Below are 20,468 nucleotides of genomic sequence, written 5' to 3'. Positions count from 1 at the left end.
GAGATACATCCCCCACCCTTGCTACTCTGCTTCAAACTGCGTCTCGAACTCATGGCTGACAAGGAAAAAGTGGCTGCAGCCAGGGATGTTGAATTGCGACTTCGTAGACATGCACGAGAACACTTTGTTAAACTTCACTTGGTTCTTACTTCTCGTCAAAATTGCAACTCACCACCCCTGCACCAAATACCATATTACTATCTATTATAGATGAATGTATATATATCGTATTTATCGGTCTGCCCAATTCAAAGGAAAGATACTGCATAGAATGTTGCCGGTATTCCTACTGGGTAAGCATTTCTTTCGGCTTCAGTAGACTTGATCTTTTCTTCTGGGACAGGCGACAGTCGCAGTTTCCCAGTGGAAACGCAATTTCTGGTAGAGATGATTATTTAAGATGGTACGGTTTTATCATTTCGTCCTTCCTGTCCCTGCTGCTTTCCCTCTCCTTGACAGTTCCCGATTCAATTTCTTGCTCGCTCAGGTACGATGTGTTTGGAGAAGAAGTGGCGTCTGTAGAAAGGGATGTGCTAATACTGACTTCTGTGTCTTGTAGAGATCGAGTCTGAGTCGCACCTTTTCCACCCTACATACACCGTCAATATCCACCGAAACATACTAAAAGTGAGATCAACCATTACAACCAAACACCCGTCAACCCATCCCCGGTTATGATCACGTTTCAAAGGCAACGCTGATCAAGACAAAGTGGAGAAGAAAAAACAGATATCATCCATTACCGACCAGCATCTGGAGATGCCCACGCGTCTCCGCAACCGCACGGACTCGCGTTACGCTGCCGGAAAACACATCTTTGACGAGGCTTGCTTCCTCATGAACACAGCCCAGGCCATAATGGGAATGTCCTATACCCACCGGTTCCCACCCGCAACCCTACTAGAGGGAATTGAAGCCAGAATGCAGGTCCTCGTCGGGGAAATGGTCGACCTTAGGTGCGAAGAAGTACACAACTCCCGCATCCTCTCATCTATTTGGGACCAGACCGGAAAATATTAGACGACGATGCTATCCTCGATGGATTCGTCAGCTAAGATAACAGCAAGATTTCAACATGGAATTTCAAAGGAGGTCATATAGGTGTTAGTGGATTGTTACATATGATCTCTGTCGTGTCTAGACATAGCTCCTTTCTCTCTGTCATGAAGCACAAATGACGATCTTGATTTATGCATGCCTATCTTCCCTCAGCAAAAATGCCCCCAAAAGCTATGCCACACCCAATGAACCCACTTGACTAAACCTTTCCTTCCAAATTTTGTATTTTTTGTCGTATATGGTAACTGGAGAAGGCCCTAGTATGCGTAGGTAACCCCAGGGCCAAAATACATTATGGTGATTGAGTATGATATGCCGAGCCGCCCATCGGTATGGACGTTAAATTAGTATCTAACCTATACCCTGCATCACATTTTTGATATTAACTTGTGAGAGAAAAAAAAGGAAGAGGATGATTCCCAGCAGTACACGACCCAGATGATCATCCGACCACGAACTTTGGTTCCAAGGGGGATCGAACCCAGGCCTGTGTCTCGTTAAGATGACAACCTTGCAAGTTTGACATTGCTCTTAACTACTGCACTATCCGGGTTAATGCCTGGTAACCTTAATTTCATATAAATCCCCCATCCTTGCCCAGGTGGAATTAGGTAGGCAGGCGTTGGGACCCACTTAGTGTGACCCACTTACGCAATCTTATTCTTAAAGGAAACCTCACACTGTTCGTCAATATATCAAGTTGGTGGTATATATATATGTAGGTAGTAGAGAGTCGAGGATCCTTATACATAAGTCGGCCCGGTGGTTAGTGGTGGTAACAGGGAACCGAAAAGCAAAGACACGTAATTAGAACTTTCTACACAATAAATCCTGTTTCTCATTCGAACATTTTAACAGTATAAAAAAAAAAGAAGATTCCCAGCAGTACACGACCCAGATGATCATCCGACCACGAACTTTGGTTCCAAGGGGGATCGAACCCAGGCTTGTGTCTCGTTAAGATGGCAACCTTGCAAGTTTGACATTGCTCTTACCTACTGCACTACCCAGGTTATTGGCTGGCACAACCTTAATTTTATATAAATCCCCCGGTTCCACTATACTAGGTGACTTATATAAATAGCCCAAATCCTAGATAGCTATATCTATACTTGAGATTTCCTCTTTCTAATATCATATTTTAATACAGTCAAAAGAAAAATAAGAAAATAAGAAAATAAGAAAAAACAAAGGTAGAAAGAAGATGATGATTCCCAGTAGTACACGACCCAGATGATCATCCGACCACGAACTTTGGTTCCAAGGGGAATCAAACCCAGGCCTGTGTCTCATTAAGATGACAACCTTGCAAGTTTGACATTGCTCTTAAGTACTGCACTACCCGGGTTATTGCCTGGCATAACCTTAATTTTATATAAATCCCCCATCAGCTCAAATTGGTATTCCCCTTCGGGTTGTCGGCTGACAGAGCAAACTACGGTGCCCAGGTGTCCATACGGCTGACCCTTTGAATTATGACTTTGATTGTGGGTTGAAATTATTATTTGAAGTTCCCCACCTTACTGCGTAGTGATGGTTGAATTTCACATCGTCCTTACTACTCATTGAGATCATCTCAGATCATCTCTCACCAACCCTTTTATCAAATATCATTTGACTATCTATTACGCATTACTCCCTATATTTTGTATTTATAACCATGCCTCGCTTGTGATGCAAGAATATGCCCAGAATGTTGTCGATATTTCTACTAAGGAACAACTTTGTGAGCTTCGCTCTTCCTGGGGCAGGTGGTAACCACTGTCTCCTCGTGCAAATGCGATTACTGGTAAAAAGTACTATATTGGGCCCTCCTTCCCCATCCTTTCTTCTTGCTTCTTCTTCCTACTTCATTCTATCACACTTACGCACTTCATCCCCTTGACCTAAACCTGCAAGTAGCACAAGCAAGATCTATGATGAAAACAAGACCTAATACAGACTCCCTATTACAGATTGTATCTCACCATCCAATCATCCGACCACACAAACAACGAACCCTACGTTTCTGAATCTAGCAAAAGTGATAACAACCATTATCCCATAACCCTTACCACCCCGTCCACGTTTCTTATTATGTTTCAAGGATAAAGCTAACGAGGAAAAAGTGTGCAACAGCCACCCTATATCGTCAATTTTGGACGAGCATCTTGAGATGCTCACACGTCTTAGAACCCGAGCTGAGGCGCGGCAATCCGCCCGAGAGGAAATATTCCAGGAGGCTTGCGCTTTGATGCACGATGCCCAAGGCGTATTACCCCTGGCCCAAGCCTACCCCCAAATCCCAGTCCTAGCATCCTGCACGCCATGGAACAGACAATGCAGCTGCTCCTCCACGAGATGGTGGGTCTCTGGTTTGAAGAAGTCAACGATTCCAGAATCCTGTCCGCAATCTGGGACCAGACCAGTGAATACATGGATTAGATGGCAATTCCACGCCAGTTCATTACCAATAAACCTAATGGGAACAGAGAGATGCTAATAGGACACTTTATAGGAGCCCATATAGGTAGGGAAGGTTGCATGTGATCTCTGAGATCTCCCCAGATAGTTCCTTTTCGTATGCCATTGAGTACAAATCATGACCTGCATTGACACATGTCTACTATCGATGAGTAGAAGTCTCTAGGTGTAAAGTCGATGTGACTTGGGTTTAGCGTCTACTAAAAGACAATATGGTCTCCGTTCTACTCACCGTTGAAATGAACATTTTCTTTGTCTCTTGGAATTGGTATTTCAAATTCCCCACCTCACTACAATCTATGTATGTATTGATGGTTGAATTTCACTTTGTTATTACTTCCATTTGAGATAGCTCTTACCTTTCTCTGTCCTTCTGAGGGCGGCAGTGGCACCTTCCTCGTGAAAGGGTGTTTTACCTTCTAGCGCGTACTATTAAAAATCAACACTGTCTATCTTCCCTTCTCAATTATTTCTACCTCCTTATCTCGTTTCTGCAATTACCTCCCTACCTCAGGGTAATCACTGAAATCGAATTCACGCAAGGTAAACGAATACCTACAATAAAGCATCTAGTGACCCAAAACTACGTGCTTTATACACTTAGCCTCACCACAATTTCCTAATCCTCAAATTCCAAACCCCACATCAGTCAACCGTCTACCACGATAGAATAGTGAGTTACATCCCACCCCCATTGACATCGCGTTCTTAACAAGTTTTCATGCACAATGCTAATCAAAGGGAAGTGGCCGAAAATACACGCCCGATCGCGAGTGTTAGCGATGATCACCTTGAGATGCTGACACGGATTCAAGTCCGTGCCACATCGCGAGCAGAGGCTCGCCAGCAGATCTTTGAACACGCCTTCTTTATCATGGAGAGGTTGCAGAATATCATGAACCAACCGGACCCTCACCAGCTCCCCATCACCACACTACTACACAATATGGAGCAGCAGATGCAGGACCTGGTAGAAGAGATGGGTGGACTTTCTTTGGAAGAGCAGCATGATGGGCATATCGAGACGGCAATTTGGGGGGAGACTAGTGAATGGCGGGAGGACTAGGGAACACGATAAACCACAACGACACTTACACCACACGGTTCCAGCGAGACAGGCTTCAGCGGCCCAGGGAGCCATAAGTACCTATAGTGCTGTCAATCGATGTACGTTTATGATCTATCAGTATAAGACTCAGCCTCCGTAGAACCAAAGGACGATGCCATCTAAAGCCAGCAAAGGTAAGATCAACCACCACCAAGTAGCGTTGACAGCACTGCATATGGATAAGAGCCCGCAGCAGTGAGATGCACTCACTGCCCCCTATGCTCTATTCTCAACCATGTCAAAAGGCGAAGGTAACAAGACTTGGGGGTGGGGCAATCTGCGAATTCTATGTCTAAACGACGGCTACCTAGAACTCCTCACTCAAATCCGGGTTTGTAGGAACAAACGAAGGTAATCCCGCAGCAATGTCTTCTTACCCACAGCTTCCGTGCCAGCAACATTATATGGGCTCTAGCGCAGTCCATGTAAGCTTTGGTGGAGGGGATGCTGGCCTGGAATATGATGAGGATTACGGTTGGGCCCTGGATGAAAGAATACGACATTGTGTTGGTTGGCATTCACTTCATTCTCACTTCTCAATCAGATGATGCTTGCCTGTCACCGTCTAGCGCGTACTATTTAAAACCAACACCGTCTATCTTCCCTTCTCAATTATTCCTTCCTCCTTATACCTTCCTTCAATAAACCACCAAGGTGCAACCCCTAAGGAGAAGCGATATCTACATAACGAAACCCGCTTGCTTTACAGTCGAACATCACTACCAGTGGATAACCCCCCAATTACCTCACGCAAATCAAGCTCTCTAGCGCCATCAAAAGTGAGTTACGTCCCACCCCCATCGCTATTGCGTTCTCAACCACCTTTCAAGCACAATGCTAATCAAAAGGAAGTAGGCAACAATACACGCCCAATCGCGACCATTACCGATGACCACCTGGAGATGTTGACACGGCTTCGGGTCCGTGCCGCTTCGCGAGCAGAGGCTCGCGAGCGGATCTTCACAGAAACCTCCATTATCCTGGCGACGTTGCATGACATTACGAACGAGCCCTACCCTTACCAGCTCCAGGTAGTCACGTTGCTACACACCATGGAGTAGCGGATGCGGGACCAGATCGAAGAGATTGGTGGAATTTGTGTCGATGAGCAACACGACGCTCACATTGCGAACGCAATTTGGGGGTGGAGCAATCTGCGGATCCCATCCCCCAGCGACACCCAGCTACAGTCCTCGTCCAGATGCGAATCTATAGGAATAAACGATAGTACCCCCGCAGAGAGCTCGTTGGCCCGCCATGCTAGAGAATGAGCGTGGCCGAAATTCTCATTGTCCTAGCCTACCACACAACCTCCACACTAAGAACATTATATGCCCTCTAGAGCAGTCCACGAAAACCGTGGTGGAGGAAATGCTGACCTTGGAATACGACGAGGACTATGGTTGGGCCGTGGAGGAAAGAATGTATATGGATGGTATCGTGTTGGTTGATATTCACTTCATTCTCAATTCTCGATGAGATGATGCTTGCCTGCATCCTTCCTCCTCCCCTCGAGATTCCATTTTTGATCACGTTTAAACATGAGGCCAACAAGTCTCAGGTGGACACCAATCGGCCTATTCCGATCCTAAAGAGTGGGCAGTCGGAGCTGCTCACTCGTATCCGAGTCCGTAGAGATGAACGAGGACACAGCCGCGGGGAGATTCCCCACGAGGCCTCCTATATCATGGCCATCGCTAGAGCTATTGTCGTCCAATCTTACCTAACTACTCGCCCACCGGTAACATCCCATGCGCCTTCAAACAACGTACCGATGATTTGTTGTGAGAAATGCTTCGTCATACAATCCGACGAGCAGTACGATTGCGGCATGGAGAAAGGTATTTGGCGTTGTTTAGATTCATTAAGACTCTATATACCCCGCTCACCCTTTCGCCATGCAACGGTCACAAAGAAATGCCCCTGTTAAACCTACAAGGGTGAGGAAGTGACGTGTTGGAACAGGTGAAAATGGTTCTCTAGGCCGAGAGTGACGGCTAGTCTTGGTTCCACTGATTTAGCATTGACGTCCATAAATGGAAATCTTTATCGAGAGTAGTATGAGCCCTGTTGGTCTAAGCATTGGTGTTGGGATTTTTGTAGGCTCCAAGGAGTTGTACCTTGTTTACTATTCTCCTACTGTCGAGTAACTGTTACCCACGCATAACCACCTACGTAGACTTCTCCTATCTCCCATGCAAAAGCATTCATCAACTCCCATCCTTCCTGTCGGTCTGACAGCTGCCTCCGCCTCGTGATAATTTGCCTTCTCATGGTGTGAGATAGGACACCATAATCTAATCCTCTTGCTTTCCTTCTACAAATATTCGAACTTCCCATATGAACCTTGTCATAACAACTTCGTATTTGCAAGCATACCCAACCTTCGTGAGCTATTGAGAGAAACCCCATTGTCGACTGTGCTCAGAACACCGAGCTAACAAGTACACAGTGGCCGAACAATGTTCCATTCCAGTTCCCAATAACGAACAACTCGAGCAGCTAACCTAGCTGCGGGTCTGGGCTATCGAGCGCGCCCAAAGACGTGAATGGATTCACTGCACTGGGAATCGGTTCCCGCCACGGTTTTAATTTATCATCTTGTGTTTACGCATAGCCATATCGAGTCATGAATTCTTTTCTCTTTATCTTTGATCAGTGGAGCGTTAAGGTTATTTTTCTACCTTCACCTAAGGTGGAGTAAATATCACCTTCCCTCTAGTTTCCATGTCACCCATCAAACGATCTTAACCCAGTATAACATTGCATTGTAGAATTTCTTTGTGTAGCCCCCAACTCCCAAACACTCCTACGCCTGCCTCACTTGGCCTTTTACCTTTTCCCTAACACCACCCCTATCAACCCTCTATCATATATACGTTTCACGTCAATTAAACTTTACTTTCTAGATGATCTAAACGTGCAATCTCAAAAAAGGGGTTGATATCAGGGGGTATTGATTGACTTCACCGGGCTTTTCCTTTCTATTTTGAAGGTGATAATTGCGTCTTCCTCCTGAAAACGCGGCCCCTGGTTTTCCATTTAAGATCCTTTATCTCACATCCTTCTCATCCCTCTTGTCTAAAAGCCGCACCGCGCACTTACAAGCCAAAACGTATTTCGCGATCAGTTATAACTTATTCTTTTTGGTCTTTGCTTTGAGGGTGGCAATGGGAAGTATTTCTTGACCACAGGGTTTCTCGTTGTGTTTGCTCCTTTAGATCCTTCCAACAGGGTCCTTGATTTCCCTTCTTCCACTCGCACATCAGCGTCTCACACGATCAACAAAAGGTGATACCCATCATGGTCTCAGAAAGATATATGATAGGGAAATTAGCTAACACCAGCGTCATTACAGGTCAACAACTATCAACAATTGTACCACTCCTCATAAATCGGATACCACATCGTCACTAGTAAGATACACCTCCTTCCGGAACACGTTTCAAACACCACGCTAATAAGTGAAAAGTACCAATCCTAGTTCGAGCGACTGAACGGGCGCAGCTACGTGCACTCACCAAGCATATTATCACAGCCGCTATCAACGACATACAAATAGGCCCAGGTTCAATCAACTAGTATAGCAGCACGCTAGTGGCCCTAGGAGCCCGATTCCTCCGTCTCCAATATAAGATAACTACGTTGGAAGCAGAAGCCGAGAAAGGAAGAGATGGTGCACAACTGCTAAACTCCGCACTGATCAGCAAAGATATGGAAGTGTTGACTTGGCTACGGGTCAGAGTCACATCTGGGACACCAGGATAAACGATTTATGTTCTCCTTTCGTGGTCAGCTGTGCTTTTGACACCATTAACTCGGAATCCTGCACTCCCAGTGCGTGCCAAGCTGTATATAATTCACAAATCGGTGGGTTATCCTTACTGACTTGCTGGGGCTGTTGTACCGTGTCGTGCTGATGGTATCTGCCTTCTCTGAGTTCATTCTAGCCTTAATGGAAACGGCTACGAGCTCATTACGTGCCTTGAACGAGGAATCCTGGCTCACTAAAGTAGTCAAGTCAGGTATGGTTATCGGTCTATCGCGGAACCGAAAGAGGACGGAGACCCTGTCAATCTTAGGCTGCTCTGGGAGCTGACCGATGGCTCTGCAGGCGGGGTTTGGGACCATATTGCCGCGTTCGATATCCCACTAGATGTGCTTCAAGGAATATGTATCCAAGAATGGCAGGACCTACAAATTTGGGGTATGTTCTATGTCTGATTCCATCGACATATATGACATGTGTTATAGGAGGAAAATTTGAGAAATGTCTCTCAATCCGTTCTGCCGGGGGGAATGAGCGTTGGTGTTACAGTCTGCGTGGGCTTGTCCATTCACTCAATCAATCAATCAAAATTCAATTATCCTGCTCCAATCTGACTATTTGTGTATGACTATGCAGGCCCTTCTTCTAACCGAAGGGTGTTGGTGCTAGCCTTCCTGTGATTGGCCAGTTTCCCCCCAAATTGCATTCGCAATGTGAGCATCGTGCTGCTCTTCGATAGCCAGTCCACCCATCTCCGCCAAGAGGTCCTGCATACGCTGCTCCATGTCTTGTAGCAGCGCGCCCACTGGCACCATATAGCCCATAATATGTGCCAATGTCTCCATAATAAAATGGGCTTCTTCGAGAATTTGGTGGCAGGTATTCGCTCGCAAGGCAGCACGGACTTGACTCCGGGTTAACATTTCGAGGTGGCCATCGCTGGTATTTGCGATTGGGCGTATGTTGTTAGCCACTTCCCTTTGGTTAGCGTTGTGCTTGAAACGGGGTTGAGAACATAATGTCAATAGGAGGTGGGGCGTAACTCACTTTTGGTGGCGCCAGATAGGTTGATTTGCGTGACACTCGACTGTAAATGAAGCGGGTCTTGTTTACTGGACCCTATGGGGTTGCACCTTGGTGGTTTGTTGAAGGACGGTGAGAAGAGGAAGGAATAATTGAAAAGGAAAGATGGACGATGTGAATTTTAATTAGTACGCCCTAGGAGGTAAAACACGCTCTCACGAGGAAGGTGCGACTGCCACCTTAAGAAGGACAGAGAAAGGTAACAGCTATCTCAACGGGAAGTAAGAACAAATTCAAGTTCAACCATCTCTACGTAGTTATATAGGGAATTTCAAATGCCACTTTGCATAAACAATGAAAGTATTCATTCCAACGGTTAGTAGTATATATACTATATCTTCTAGTAGCCGCTAAGCCAAAGGGACATCAATAGAGCCTTCTACCTATCGATGGTAGACATACAGGAATGAAGGTCATTATTTGTACTTGATGGCACACAGAAATGAACTATCTGGAGAGAGCTCAGAGATCACATCTAAGCTACCTACTAAAGTGCGCCTCGTGATAGCCACTAAATCCAGCCTACTACTAAACACAAAACAGCCGATCAAGGTAGCTATCAAACTATCTCAAATTGTATGCCCCATTTTCTTTGTCTTAGCAGGAGCTTATTTCTCATATCTCACAATTGAAACCTCCCCAGATCACTTTGTTTTCAGCTTTCCTTCACTTCGATATTTATATATCAGCTAAACCTGTTGGCTGAGGAAGGCGATATCTCGCAAGGTCGTGCTCGTGTGGCAGCATGTATACTCCAGACCCCACGTGAACCTCCATCAAACTGACTACAACGCTCTGATCGTCAACCATGACCTCGTCCCTCCACTGATGATCTCGACACGACTATGTAAGAACCATCAAGAGTCCACTTCGGTATAGTTTGATCAGTGAGTTCCAACCCCTATGCTGCAATCATGACTACATTTAAACCAGAAAGCTGACAATAAAAGGGCTAGGAACAGCCAGTCCACCTGCAGAAGGAGCTGGAGCAAATACCAGTCCGTGCTACGAGAAGGGCCTATGCTGGGGGAGGGATCTTCTCGAAAGCATCATGCACGCAGTGGAAATTCTGATAGACTTCACCTGTCCAAATGTTCCCCATTAGACATGCTTTGGGAATCCTGGAAAGAACCCCGGAGGCTCATGAGAGGTCCGAGCCCCTTGCAGTGACCCCGTTGAGCCTGCCAGACACCCAGAAGATCTGAATCGGAACAACAAATGCAGATCCCCCTGTAGGACACTCTCTGTCTGCTGTTCGACGAAGAAGACGATCGTGCCGTTAAAGGAACGGAATGAGCTGGGGCTCAGCTATCTCGGCTACATGCACTACTTAGGTGAGAATCTCACGAGATCTTCAATTTTCATCAACCGCTCATGGCACTAACCGAATATTCACTCCCACCAGCGTATTTGGAATCAGTATACAACACCCTAGAAGAGAGATACACGATTGGGGATAAGTTCGGGATGATACCAGTCGCACTGGCTGCTTGGTACTTTCCTAAAAGGAACTTGATGCCAACACATGCAATGGTCCACCCCAACCGCGACTCCGTGGTATCGAACTCACTTCCGCTAGGACTTCTATCCCGTGAGAGTTCCGGGAAATGTGTCGTTTAAAGCTGAAAATCGCGCAACCCCGGCTCCGAGCGATAGGTGGCTGGAGGATTCAGCCGATCTGCACCCCCGGTTGACCGGAGGGGCTCACTTCCAACCGCCGATATCTCGTGGCGACATGGTGCCTTGCCCCGAAAACCCCGACCGTGATTCCGTCACCACCTTGTCGTACCCCATCTCACATTTCTTTATCTGCCTGACGTGCGTCAAGACCTGTCTCGTTCTCTGAATGCACTGCGGGTATGAGAACGGATTTCTCTCGCTCTTCAATATCAACTGCGTCTAGGAGTCAGGCGACTTAAGCGACTTAAGCGACTGTTTTGACTGTGCTGCGGCTGCTGTTCCTTGCGAGCAGGTTCCCGAAGGTGGGGAAGGACATCGCTATGAACTGCCTGCGCTTCCCTCCTAGGTCTCCCTCTTCCGGGGACCCTACGAACATCTCTGTGCCATAGCTGTTGGCCTCTATGCCCCGGTGGGGATTCCTGGTGGGGCCCTAGCTACGCTCGGTGAAGCTGTATTTCGTTCTGTTGTGTTGAAGTGGGAGCTCCTGACCCAGCTGCATATCGGGGTCGTTCCATGAGTTGTGTTGGACAAAAGAAATAGGTTCAAGCTGTGCAGCACACAAGGAACTTCAGACCAACAACAAAAACGGAGGTTTCTTTGACTCATGGTTGATTTCAAGCCCCAACAAATTGAAGCGAAACCCGACTACTACCTCGATACGTGCAGATATCGAGGAATCAATTCATATTGAACCCCCTGAAGAAGAATGTGGTAGGTGGAGCTCAATATCTTCCTTCCAATGAATCTATTTTAGTGGGATTTATCCACAAAATCAGCATCCAAATACGAACTTTGACACTCCGTTGCAAAGCCTCTCCGTAGTAGTAGAATGAATAAACCGTGTCCCAACTTGTCTCAAATATTGTCCAAAAAGGCTGTCATGAAGCCATTGAAGATGCGTTTATAATCGTCAAGTTGATATTAGAGTTAGAAAATAAAGGAAGGTAGTTCTCCAGTAACACTTTCTGGCCTTTCTATCACACCGATCCGAATTGCATACTCCAACAAGATCCAACACCTTTATTCTATACAATATTTATTACTCAGTATTAATTCCAGTGGAGATTTGTCACTGTCGGTGTAAACAGAAAAAATAAAAGTCTCTGAACAAGTGTGGAGGTGGCCGTTCGAGATCATTGAATTATCCTCACCGAGATGAATATACCTCCACAGATGATTTTTCCGTATCATCGGCGAAGAAAACGGCATTATATAATGGGTTCGAATCTAGAAAAGAGGAATATAAGGATAGTCATTCTTGGCTGGATCCAAATCTTCTGGGAGTGAATATATGCTGCGTTGGAGGTAGTTGGAGGTGATTAGAGATGTTACCGCATCTCGAGCTTATGTATATATGATTGCAATGATAAAGGACAATGATAGGCCACTGACTGACATATTCAACACTATTATGTATCCACCCACTTCTGTAAATGTTAAACCGATGAAAGTCTGAAAGTAAAGTGAGGTGAGAATATTTTAATTGTGAGATAGATGTAAGAGCATAAGACCTCCATCTACTAATAAGAGACAAACCTCAAACTTCAATAGATCCATAAATCCAGAAATGCGTGTCATTATTGTAAACGCAACCTTGGAAAGATATTCTGATAGATCTGGAAATGCCAAGCGAGCACTACCCACCACTGGCGGTCAAATGAGCAATGTCTGTTCCACCTTCTGGGAATCCTCAAACGACCTGGTTCCATAGTTCCCGCTCCTTAGTGGCATCCCTTTTCTCTTGAGCCCGCAAATGGTTTAATTGTCGGTCAAGAGACGCCAATTCTCTGTCCAGGTTCGCCAATTGGTCTCGATAAGCATAGCACCAATATGGATTGGCGGGCATCATATCTTCCTTCTGATCCATAATGTCCTGGATCTTCTTATGTATGCGATGGCGCTCGCGAGCTCGCCCACGTGCACTATTTGTGAGGGTTGTTAGCTCCTCGAGCTGCTCGTTGTGGGGGGTCGAAATGGGGCGAGTCTCAGCCACTTTATACTTGTTAGATCCGTTTTCGGGACGTCAGGAATTGGTTTAATCTCACTTTTGGTGAAGATATAGCTGATCTAGCTGCTGAATTGTGCTCTCTGTAACTTCGAGCGATAATGATGATGTTTAATCTGTAATGTAATGAGAGTCGTAGTTAGCTCACGGTCTCGTCCCAAATCTTGGTCATGGGCAAAGCGGTCATACCTTGTTGATTGTGGGTTCTGGGTAGCATTAAGCAAGCAAATGAAGAGTTTGAAGAAGTTGAAATAAAAATGGCTATTTATATTCTGATATGATTGTCACCCCTAAAGGGAAATAATAGCACCATTGACTGAGGTATCTGTCAGATTTCATAGCTCTCAACTTAATATCCACAACTCTCTACTCGGTCAAGGATTTTTCATCCCACCGTGCACTTCGACATAGTCCCTCCTGACAGTATTATTGTGCTAACTAAAAATGGGAGACAGAATCTGGAGCCAAATCGGTATCTGCTTCGGTCCAATATAAAAGGTCGACCTTAGAGCTCTACTGATAGAATACAAGGAGAAGCGGTTCCATGAATGCATGAATGCATATTACAGTTGATGAAAGGTACCTAGGTAGGGTATCTGGGATAGATCTGAGAACTAATCATTGTCCATCGTAGGTGACCTCCAACATCCCAGTACCCATTTCCTGCATGCTTAGTCGCTCTGCTCCCAGATGCGGTCCTAGAGCTCGCTCTCGAAGATGGCATCTTCACGCTCTTCGGTCTGTATGCGAGACAATCGTTGATTAAGATACTCCAATTCATCGTCCATTTCCAATAGCATGTGTGCATGCGTCTCGTAGCAGTTTGGGTTGACAGCCAACATAGCTTCCTTTTCGTTTGTAATGACGGCTATCACATAGTGGACCGTTTCGCGTTCATAGTCTCGACCTTGTGTTCGGCTTGTCAGCTCTGAGAGCTCCTCAAGCTGCTCGTTGGTGAGGGACTGGATTGGGCGAGTCTCCGCCACTTTGTATTTGTTAGCTCGGTGTTCGAAACGTGGGGGACAAGGGTTTGTCTCACTGTATAGGGTGTGTATGTTGGAGTGAATCCTGCAATGTAACCAGGGTCGTTGTTAGTTCGTTATTATGTCCCAAATCTTAGTCGTGGGGGGAGGGGTCACACCTTGTTGGTTGTTGTTCTCAGTTTGTAGTAGGTATGGAAGGCGGTTGTTGAGGAAGTAAAGTTGAAATTAAGAAAGCTAGGTAGGATCTTAAATAGCAATCCAGAGACCGCGTCTTCGCGGTTTGTTATTGCCCTCTACAAAATGAATAGAGCGATACCAGTGTAGACTAATGAATGCCTCCCAGGCAACGATGGGCGGAAAATCATCTTATCAATACCGTATGAATTAAAGTCTAGTGACAATGTAAGATAAAATATCAGAATGAGCCATGACCGATGCGACAGCTGTATTTGATAGAGCGCTGATAGAGTAGGGAACTCAACGAGAATTAAGCACAAAGTGAGCCTAGTACAAGAGGGCTTTACCGTCTGCTCTAGTCCAAATATAGCAGTTTGCTCTACAATCGCCTGTCAAGTATGCAAAGCAAAATGGTGCATTCAACTCGTGACTGCGGAGGTACTCAGGGAGGAGTGGGGAAAGGAAAATTTGAAGCCAAATCATCCCGATTGAGAGACTTCAGCTTCAGGGCAACAGCCCGAGCTTTCCTGACCGATCACTCCAACCATTTCTGAAGCTCTGGAGGCGTGTTAGTTAAAATGAAGAAGTGGAGGAATCGCGAGTGCAGTCCGAAAGCCTATGTGGAGAATTAAGGCTAAAAGAGCAGTGTTTTACTTTGCCAATGTTGGCTTCCCGCTGTGATTATATTCATGCAATATAAATCTTGTAGTCGAGTCAAATAATCAGCGCGGAAAGGGCAAATGCTAGGTTTATTCACGCCAATAACTGTGATTAGATCTCCTTCTCCCCTCAGACAGACTATAATCCCGGCTACTACTACTGACTACTGACTGACTAGCCTGCCTGAACTCCCAATGAAGAGCTTCAGTCAGTACCTCGAGCAGCATTCAACCTTACTCTTCGGCCAACCGATAGAATCATCTTATCGAAACACATGAGAATTTGACCTGTAAGGTACAAGAAATATATCGAGGGGAAGCCAATCTTAGTGGTGCACTGAATGGTAGACCAAGCCGCTGCTTTAGTGACGGGAGTTGGATGGCTGCCATGATCAGCAGGGAAGATCGAAGATCCGATCGACGGGACTTCATAGGGCTGTGGTTTCAACACGGTGTTATATACAGATGCCAGAGAGGTTTATCATTTGTTATGTATATGTTAAAACCCAGATGTACCCGGGGAACAGAAATGTATGTGGAATTGGGTAGAATAAAAGTTCACAGTCCACTCAGTGGAAGAAAGTAAGTACATAGTAGAAAGTAAAAGGGTGATCAAATCAAAAGCATTGTCCAGTGCTTTTGATCTCAGATAAAGCCAGAGATCTCGAAGATCGGTTTCTGTACATTGTATCCGCCTGCGGCTATACATCAAAGTTCAGGCGGAGTACAGCTCGGCAGCAGGAAAAGAATATAGAAAAACTCTCGTTCTCACGCCACTATTTTGTGACGGATGTTTGAGGACAAGATGAAACGTCGAGGGATCGTCCCAAGAGACAGAGCGTTTGTGGAGGAATGGGAAGAAGAAAAAGCCGTAACTCCATTCCTCAAAAGGACCCAGTGTCCCATCGTATTGAGGAGAAAAAAACGAATCGAAATTTAGCCAGAGAAGTTAAGAAAAAGAAAGGGTATCGCAAAGCGTAGAAGAGGTGGAAGAATCATGTCAAGCGTCATGGACACTTGAAAGCCAATAGAGTTCATTAAACTGAGAGAAAGTCAGTAAGGCCCCGCCAACGCGCGTAATATGTGAGAGTACGTACAGTGAGCAGGTCCAGCTCCAGGTGTCAAAGAGGAGGGGATAGCAGAGTCATTGGGGGGCGATGGCCGACGAGCGAAACGGGGATCCACGTCTTCATAGTAGTTGGATCCGCCGTTGTTAGGTTGCAGAGATTGCCCCGGCGGACGCGGGGACGTACGAGGATCATTTGCACTCCAGCCCGAGCGGGGAGGAACGTAAGAACTAAAGATATGGAAGGTTAGTGGTTATTCTAGTGATGTTGTTTGTAACATCTGACTTACCCAGGTCGACTGTACATGCTTGTCGGGCTTTCAGGGATGGGGCTGTTGACTTCAGCTGACAGCGTTTGTGGTACGCTGCTCATTGGCTGAGTGTACTCATGCATATCGTACTGCGGCCGATGTTGCGGAGTCATCTCAATGGCTTGACCTACCGTCTCCGGTGATACGGCCATGCCAATGGGCCCGGGAGATGGCTGGCGCATCTGACCCGGTGGCCCATAGTTATAAGGGTCATCCATGGGAGGCGACACAGATCGGCCGTATGCGTCCAAACCGCGGTTGGGGCCGCCTGGACTGGGTCCATAGCCGACTTGGGGTCCTCGAGGCGGCACCATTCCACCGCGCCCTCCACGGCTTGGCATTGGCCCCATGTATCCACCCCGGGAGCCAGGGGAAGGACCGCGAGGAGGTCCCATGTAAGGTCCTCCGCGTCCACCTCGGGGGGGATATCCACCCCGCCCGCGTCCGTTGAAGCCAGGCGGCGCTCCTCCTCTTCGAGAGCCCATACTACCATCTGAATATTGGGGACGAATGCGCGGATCGGAGGGATTCCGTGACACTGAACCAGCACCGTACGGGCTTGGTCCCTGCGGCGGGATGTTGGCAAATTCATCTTGTGCAGCACCATAGGGGGCACCGCGATGGTCCGGGGCTGCTGGGACATCGCTCATTGGTGTGCGCGAGTTAAGAGGTGTACGATCGTCATCACTGTCGCGTGTATCGGTGTGGAAGGATGCGAATGTTGGGCCCGAATCGGAGTTGAGAGAGTTCGACACAAAGGCTTCCTTGGGTTCAACAGGAGCCGGAACAGGGGCCGCAGCCACAGCCGCAGTACCATTCTGTCGGTTGTAATAGTTCTCTCCGCTCATCTCAGCATTTTCCGCGATCCGGCGCTTCCTTGCCTTCCTGCTGACAAGGGTTCGGCGCATGGCGCAGGTGACGACTCCGCAAGATGTGAGGATGATGGTCGCGACCAGCACAATCCAACCGCCCCATCCTAAATGTGGCACAAAGAGCAAGATATCGACGAGGAATGCGAGGAGAGTCACGAGGAGTGTTGGCAACAACAAGATAAGGAGCGCTAACAGGAAGCGCGGCGAGTGGGAGGGCGCATGGAAGTGGGCCGCGATCGCCAGGCAGAGGCAGATGAGGGTTAGGAAGGCGGCGACTGGGTGGATGATGAGGATCGCAGACAGTGACTTTCGAGTACCGGAAGGGAGATTGAAATCATCGCCGGTGCTACTTATATCATCTGCATGAAATTTAGCGGAGCGCAGGCAGAAACGTAAGGGAGAGACTTACTGCTCGTGTATCCCACATGGATATTGGTGCAGGTGTCACCCTTGCAATATCCAAAGACACCATAATCGACATCTTTGAAAGTTGCTAGAGGAATTCCCTTAACAATAGGAGTGGAAAGACATGAGAGTAGCAAAAGCGCAAATGCGATCAGCAGCAAGATGGTGAGGGGTGTCGCAGGCTTGAGCAACATGGTGAGGGGAGACCCTGGAGGTCAACCTTGTGTTTACTTCCAGGCCAAAGAAGAAATCAGATAGAAACAAAATAAGCGATTATTTTTAATGGCCTAATGGCACACGCGACGCAAGAGTTGAGGGTTTAGCACTGCATTGGCAGGGGACATCTGAACCCGAGGTCGAAACAAAAGCTTTCAAGGCAAAGAAGTAGAGTGAAAAAAGAAGCAAATGAGGGGGGAAGCCAAGAAGTTAAGAACCAAAGGAAATTTAAAGAATCAAAAGACTAAAGGAATAAAGGAATGACAAGAGTGCAGATAAGCCATTGGGGGGAGAGAGGCTGTGGAGAGAGGACAGAGGAGGTTTGGATGTTTGGCCTCAGGCAGCAGTCAGATGATCCCACTCTATTTCTACGTCGGACTCTCTGTACACATCTACATTACTCGATCATTCCCCTATTATATGAAGCTTTCTATCCCCTCTAGATCTTCTCTTTCATTCCCCCCTTGAAAATCCGACGTGAGGCTAAACAAGATCTCTGCTGCACGGTTCCCCTCCCTGGAATGTCGGGGTTGATGGTGCAGGGCTGTTCTGACTTCTAATTCGCTCTGTCCGGTTGAAGTGCCGCATCGGGACAGGTTGCCAAGCCTGGGCGTCGGAGTAGTCGTGGGCGGCTTGGACAATTTCAAGCATCGTTGGTACTCATGATCATTGGCTATGTCTGCTGGCTAATTTACCAACTTCTCAAATCCTTGTTTCTTCTATCGGAAACAAGACTTTTTCTCTGCCGTGTTCGATTGGGTCCTGATTTTCCCACCAAGTGACGCTGAAGCTGATTTCTCCGTCTAAGGTATTCAAACAGCCAAGATATGCGCATGGTTTCAAAAGCCTCACCTTATTCGTGGTGAAACGAGATTCGCATTTTGAAATGTTTCCATGTGACATCTAGAAGCCGAATGTCGCGATCCGTCAATGACCAAACCCTTCAAACAAGACTCGCAATCTCGCAGGCGATCGTTTGATCCACTAACGAGGCACAGCACTTTCTACTTTCAGTCGGGAAATTGGCCCCAGAAAACGCTTGGACCGGACTCTAACGCCGTTGGAGGCCCACAGTCCCACATTTTAATATGAAACAGGGCGTCTCCACCTCGAAGCTCTAACCTGATTGTCAAACTTCGTTCCAGTTGCTAGAGACCAGATTGAGGTTAATCGCCTTTGGCCATGGCCAGTTGATGTTCTTCTGCTGGTGCAAGGTACTGCACAAGCTCTCTTCGAATGCAGTCGATATCTTCAAGTCAATAAGCTTAAACTTGTGATCTCATGGACCAATAGGTTCCAGGTGGGGTTTCACTGCTGTGTCACAGTCGTGTGACTACTTATAGTCCGGACACACCACTACGTGATTTGACCCCTGAGGAACTGCTTAGTATAATGAAAGCTATTCCTACCAACATTAGTATTCAACACTAGTTTTCGGTATATAGAATGGAAGTCATCCAGGCCTCTTCTTGATGCAACAGATCTTCGTTCATATTGACTTCTTAGGACTTTGATGAAACGTGCAAAAGCCACGGGAATACGCTGTTACACATCGTGGTAGAGTTGCAATTCTTAGACCTGAGTGCATGTCCTTTTCGCAATAGCTATGGACATTTTACGCAAATTCCAAATGTGTGACTGATCTATCTCCAAAGGATGACTAAATATTTATATGTACTGATATCTTATAAGTTTTTCTATCTTCCCATCTCAATATAACGGTAGTCGTTCTGACTGTTTCGGGGAAATTGAAGCTTCATGGGTCGTACAGTGTCTGCGTAACCCAGCGTGTGAATCACGGCAAGGGACCGTCTAGCTAGTCATATAAGTAGCTCCAATTCCCGAATGTGACAGGGGTATGCAAAGGTCGCTTGAGCTTGTTGGCACTTGACCCAAGGGTAAGTTTTACCTATCAAGATATAAAGGGCCAGAGGACTGATTTGATGAACTCGGTCCACAGTTGTTCATTTATTCTATTTGCAAAACAACATGCGCTGCCTATGGAGGTTTTTCAGTTGGCCGAAACGTCAGAAATCCGAGGACGAGGAGGGGCAGCCTTTGGAAACCTTTGACAGAGTAACTCTCATGCAGTCATTGGAGAGCTCTCGGATCAGTGGGGTCCAGGATACTCGGTCGACATCTGGTCTTCAAGAGCGCTATGTTAGATTCGGAATTGGAGGTGCTGGCAATATGCGCAAGTCCTGCTTCCCTTTCCTGGGTTTTCATTAGCTCTCAAGTCCGCTATATTTACCTCTTGCTGACGTGACATGTATGGACAGAGTACTTTCCCATAATGGACGAGAGATAAGAATAAGTTCACATTGAATGGCGTTGGTATTTGGCATCAAGGTCATCCATGCATAATAGAATGATAGACTGATATCAGATCCGGTTGCAGGGCGCAGCAAAGCAAATAACTCTAGCCTACTTGTAGCAACAATACAATAAGAGGCAACGATGGTAATATTCACCTCTACCCGGGACTTCTATCAATACTTTCTCAATGGACTCACGAAGGGAATGGCAGACGTTGCATGCAATCTGAGAATTGGCGACAACCGTGAGCTACGAGTAGGTTCATGTACTGAAGATATAGGTATACACATTCATGC

General features: G+C 46.7%; 10 protein-coding genes across 10 annotated transcripts; 4 read left to right on the top strand and 6 right to left on the bottom strand.

Annotated features, from left to right (window-relative positions):
• Positions 1 to 759: 759 nt before the first annotated feature.
• Positions 760 to 1,020, top strand: N7455_007941 (uncharacterized protein; the record flags this gene model as incomplete). The annotated part of the gene is made up of 1 exon (XM_040955624.2): positions 760 to 1,020. One exon carries the CDS (start codon positions 760 to 762, stop codon positions 1,018 to 1,020), a length of 261 nt encoding a protein of 86 aa, XP_040813919.2.
• A 3,223-nt stretch (positions 1,021 to 4,243) lies between these two features.
• Positions 4,244 to 4,588, top strand: N7455_007940 (uncharacterized protein; the record flags this gene model as incomplete). Its single annotated transcript, XM_065605772.1, has 1 exon — positions 4,244 to 4,588. One exon carries the CDS (start codon positions 4,244 to 4,246, stop codon positions 4,586 to 4,588), a length of 345 nt encoding a protein of 114 aa, XP_065460721.1.
• A 277-nt stretch (positions 4,589 to 4,865) lies between these two features.
• Positions 4,866 to 5,691, top strand: N7455_007939 (uncharacterized protein; the record flags this gene model as incomplete). Its single annotated transcript, XM_065605771.1, has 3 exons — positions 4,866 to 4,961; positions 5,014 to 5,140; positions 5,285 to 5,691. The coding sequence occupies 3 exons, from the start codon at positions 4,866 to 4,868 to the stop codon at positions 5,689 to 5,691; spliced, it is 630 nt and encodes a 209-aa protein (XP_065460720.1).
• Positions 5,692 to 6,218: 527 nt separating this feature from the next.
• Positions 6,219 to 6,463, bottom strand: N7455_007938 (uncharacterized protein; the record flags this gene model as incomplete). The annotated part of the gene is made up of 2 exons (XM_065605770.1): positions 6,219 to 6,327; positions 6,354 to 6,463. The coding sequence occupies 2 exons, from the start codon at positions 6,461 to 6,463 to the stop codon at positions 6,219 to 6,221; spliced, it is 219 nt and encodes a 72-aa protein (XP_065460719.1).
• Positions 6,464 to 8,403: 1,940 nt separating this feature from the next.
• Positions 8,404 to 8,761, bottom strand: N7455_007937 (uncharacterized protein; the record flags this gene model as incomplete). The annotated part of the gene is made up of 2 exons (XM_065605769.1): positions 8,404 to 8,479; positions 8,520 to 8,761. The coding sequence occupies 2 exons, from the start codon at positions 8,759 to 8,761 to the stop codon at positions 8,404 to 8,406; spliced, it is 318 nt and encodes a 105-aa protein (XP_065460718.1).
• A 303-nt stretch (positions 8,762 to 9,064) lies between these two features.
• On the bottom strand, positions 9,065 to 9,322 carry N7455_007936 (uncharacterized protein; the record flags this gene model as incomplete). Its single annotated transcript, XM_065605768.1, has 1 exon — positions 9,065 to 9,322. One exon carries the CDS (start codon positions 9,320 to 9,322, stop codon positions 9,065 to 9,067), a length of 258 nt encoding a protein of 85 aa, XP_065460717.1.
• A 3,530-nt stretch (positions 9,323 to 12,852) lies between these two features.
• N7455_007935 (uncharacterized protein) lies at positions 12,853 to 13,339 on the bottom strand (the record flags this gene model as incomplete). The annotated part of the gene is made up of 2 exons (XM_065605767.1): positions 12,853 to 13,161; positions 13,316 to 13,339. The coding sequence occupies 2 exons, from the start codon at positions 13,337 to 13,339 to the stop codon at positions 12,853 to 12,855; spliced, it is 333 nt and encodes a 110-aa protein (XP_065460716.1).
• Positions 13,340 to 13,865: 526 nt separating this feature from the next.
• On the bottom strand, positions 13,866 to 15,214 carry N7455_007934 (uncharacterized protein; the record flags this gene model as incomplete). Its single annotated transcript, XM_065605766.1, has 2 exons — positions 13,866 to 14,205; positions 15,159 to 15,214. 2 exons carry the CDS (start codon positions 15,212 to 15,214, stop codon positions 13,866 to 13,868), a joined length of 396 nt encoding a protein of 131 aa, XP_065460715.1.
• Positions 15,215 to 16,023: 809 nt separating this feature from the next.
• N7455_007933 (putative pH signal transduction protein PalI) lies at positions 16,024 to 17,834 on the bottom strand (the record flags this gene model as incomplete). The annotated part of the gene is made up of 4 exons (XM_065605765.1): positions 16,024 to 16,028; positions 16,084 to 16,283; positions 16,343 to 17,594; positions 17,645 to 17,834. The coding sequence occupies 4 exons, from the start codon at positions 17,832 to 17,834 to the stop codon at positions 16,024 to 16,026; spliced, it is 1,647 nt and encodes a 548-aa protein (XP_065460714.1).
• Positions 17,835 to 19,845: 2,011 nt separating this feature from the next.
• On the top strand, positions 19,846 to 20,085 carry N7455_007932 (uncharacterized protein; the record flags this gene model as incomplete). Its single annotated transcript, XM_065605764.1, has 1 exon — positions 19,846 to 20,085. One exon carries the CDS (start codon positions 19,846 to 19,848, stop codon positions 20,083 to 20,085), a length of 240 nt encoding a protein of 79 aa, XP_065460713.1.
• Positions 20,086 to 20,468: the final 383 nt, after the last annotated feature.

Source organism: Penicillium solitum (genome assembly GCF_028829755.1).
Source record: "Penicillium solitum strain IBT 25940 chromosome Unknown utg000005l_segment0_segment0, whole genome shotgun sequence".
Lineage (NCBI taxonomy): Eukaryota > Fungi > Ascomycota > Eurotiomycetes > Eurotiales > Aspergillaceae > Penicillium > Penicillium solitum.
This window is presented reverse-complemented; position numbering and strand designations above follow the sequence as displayed.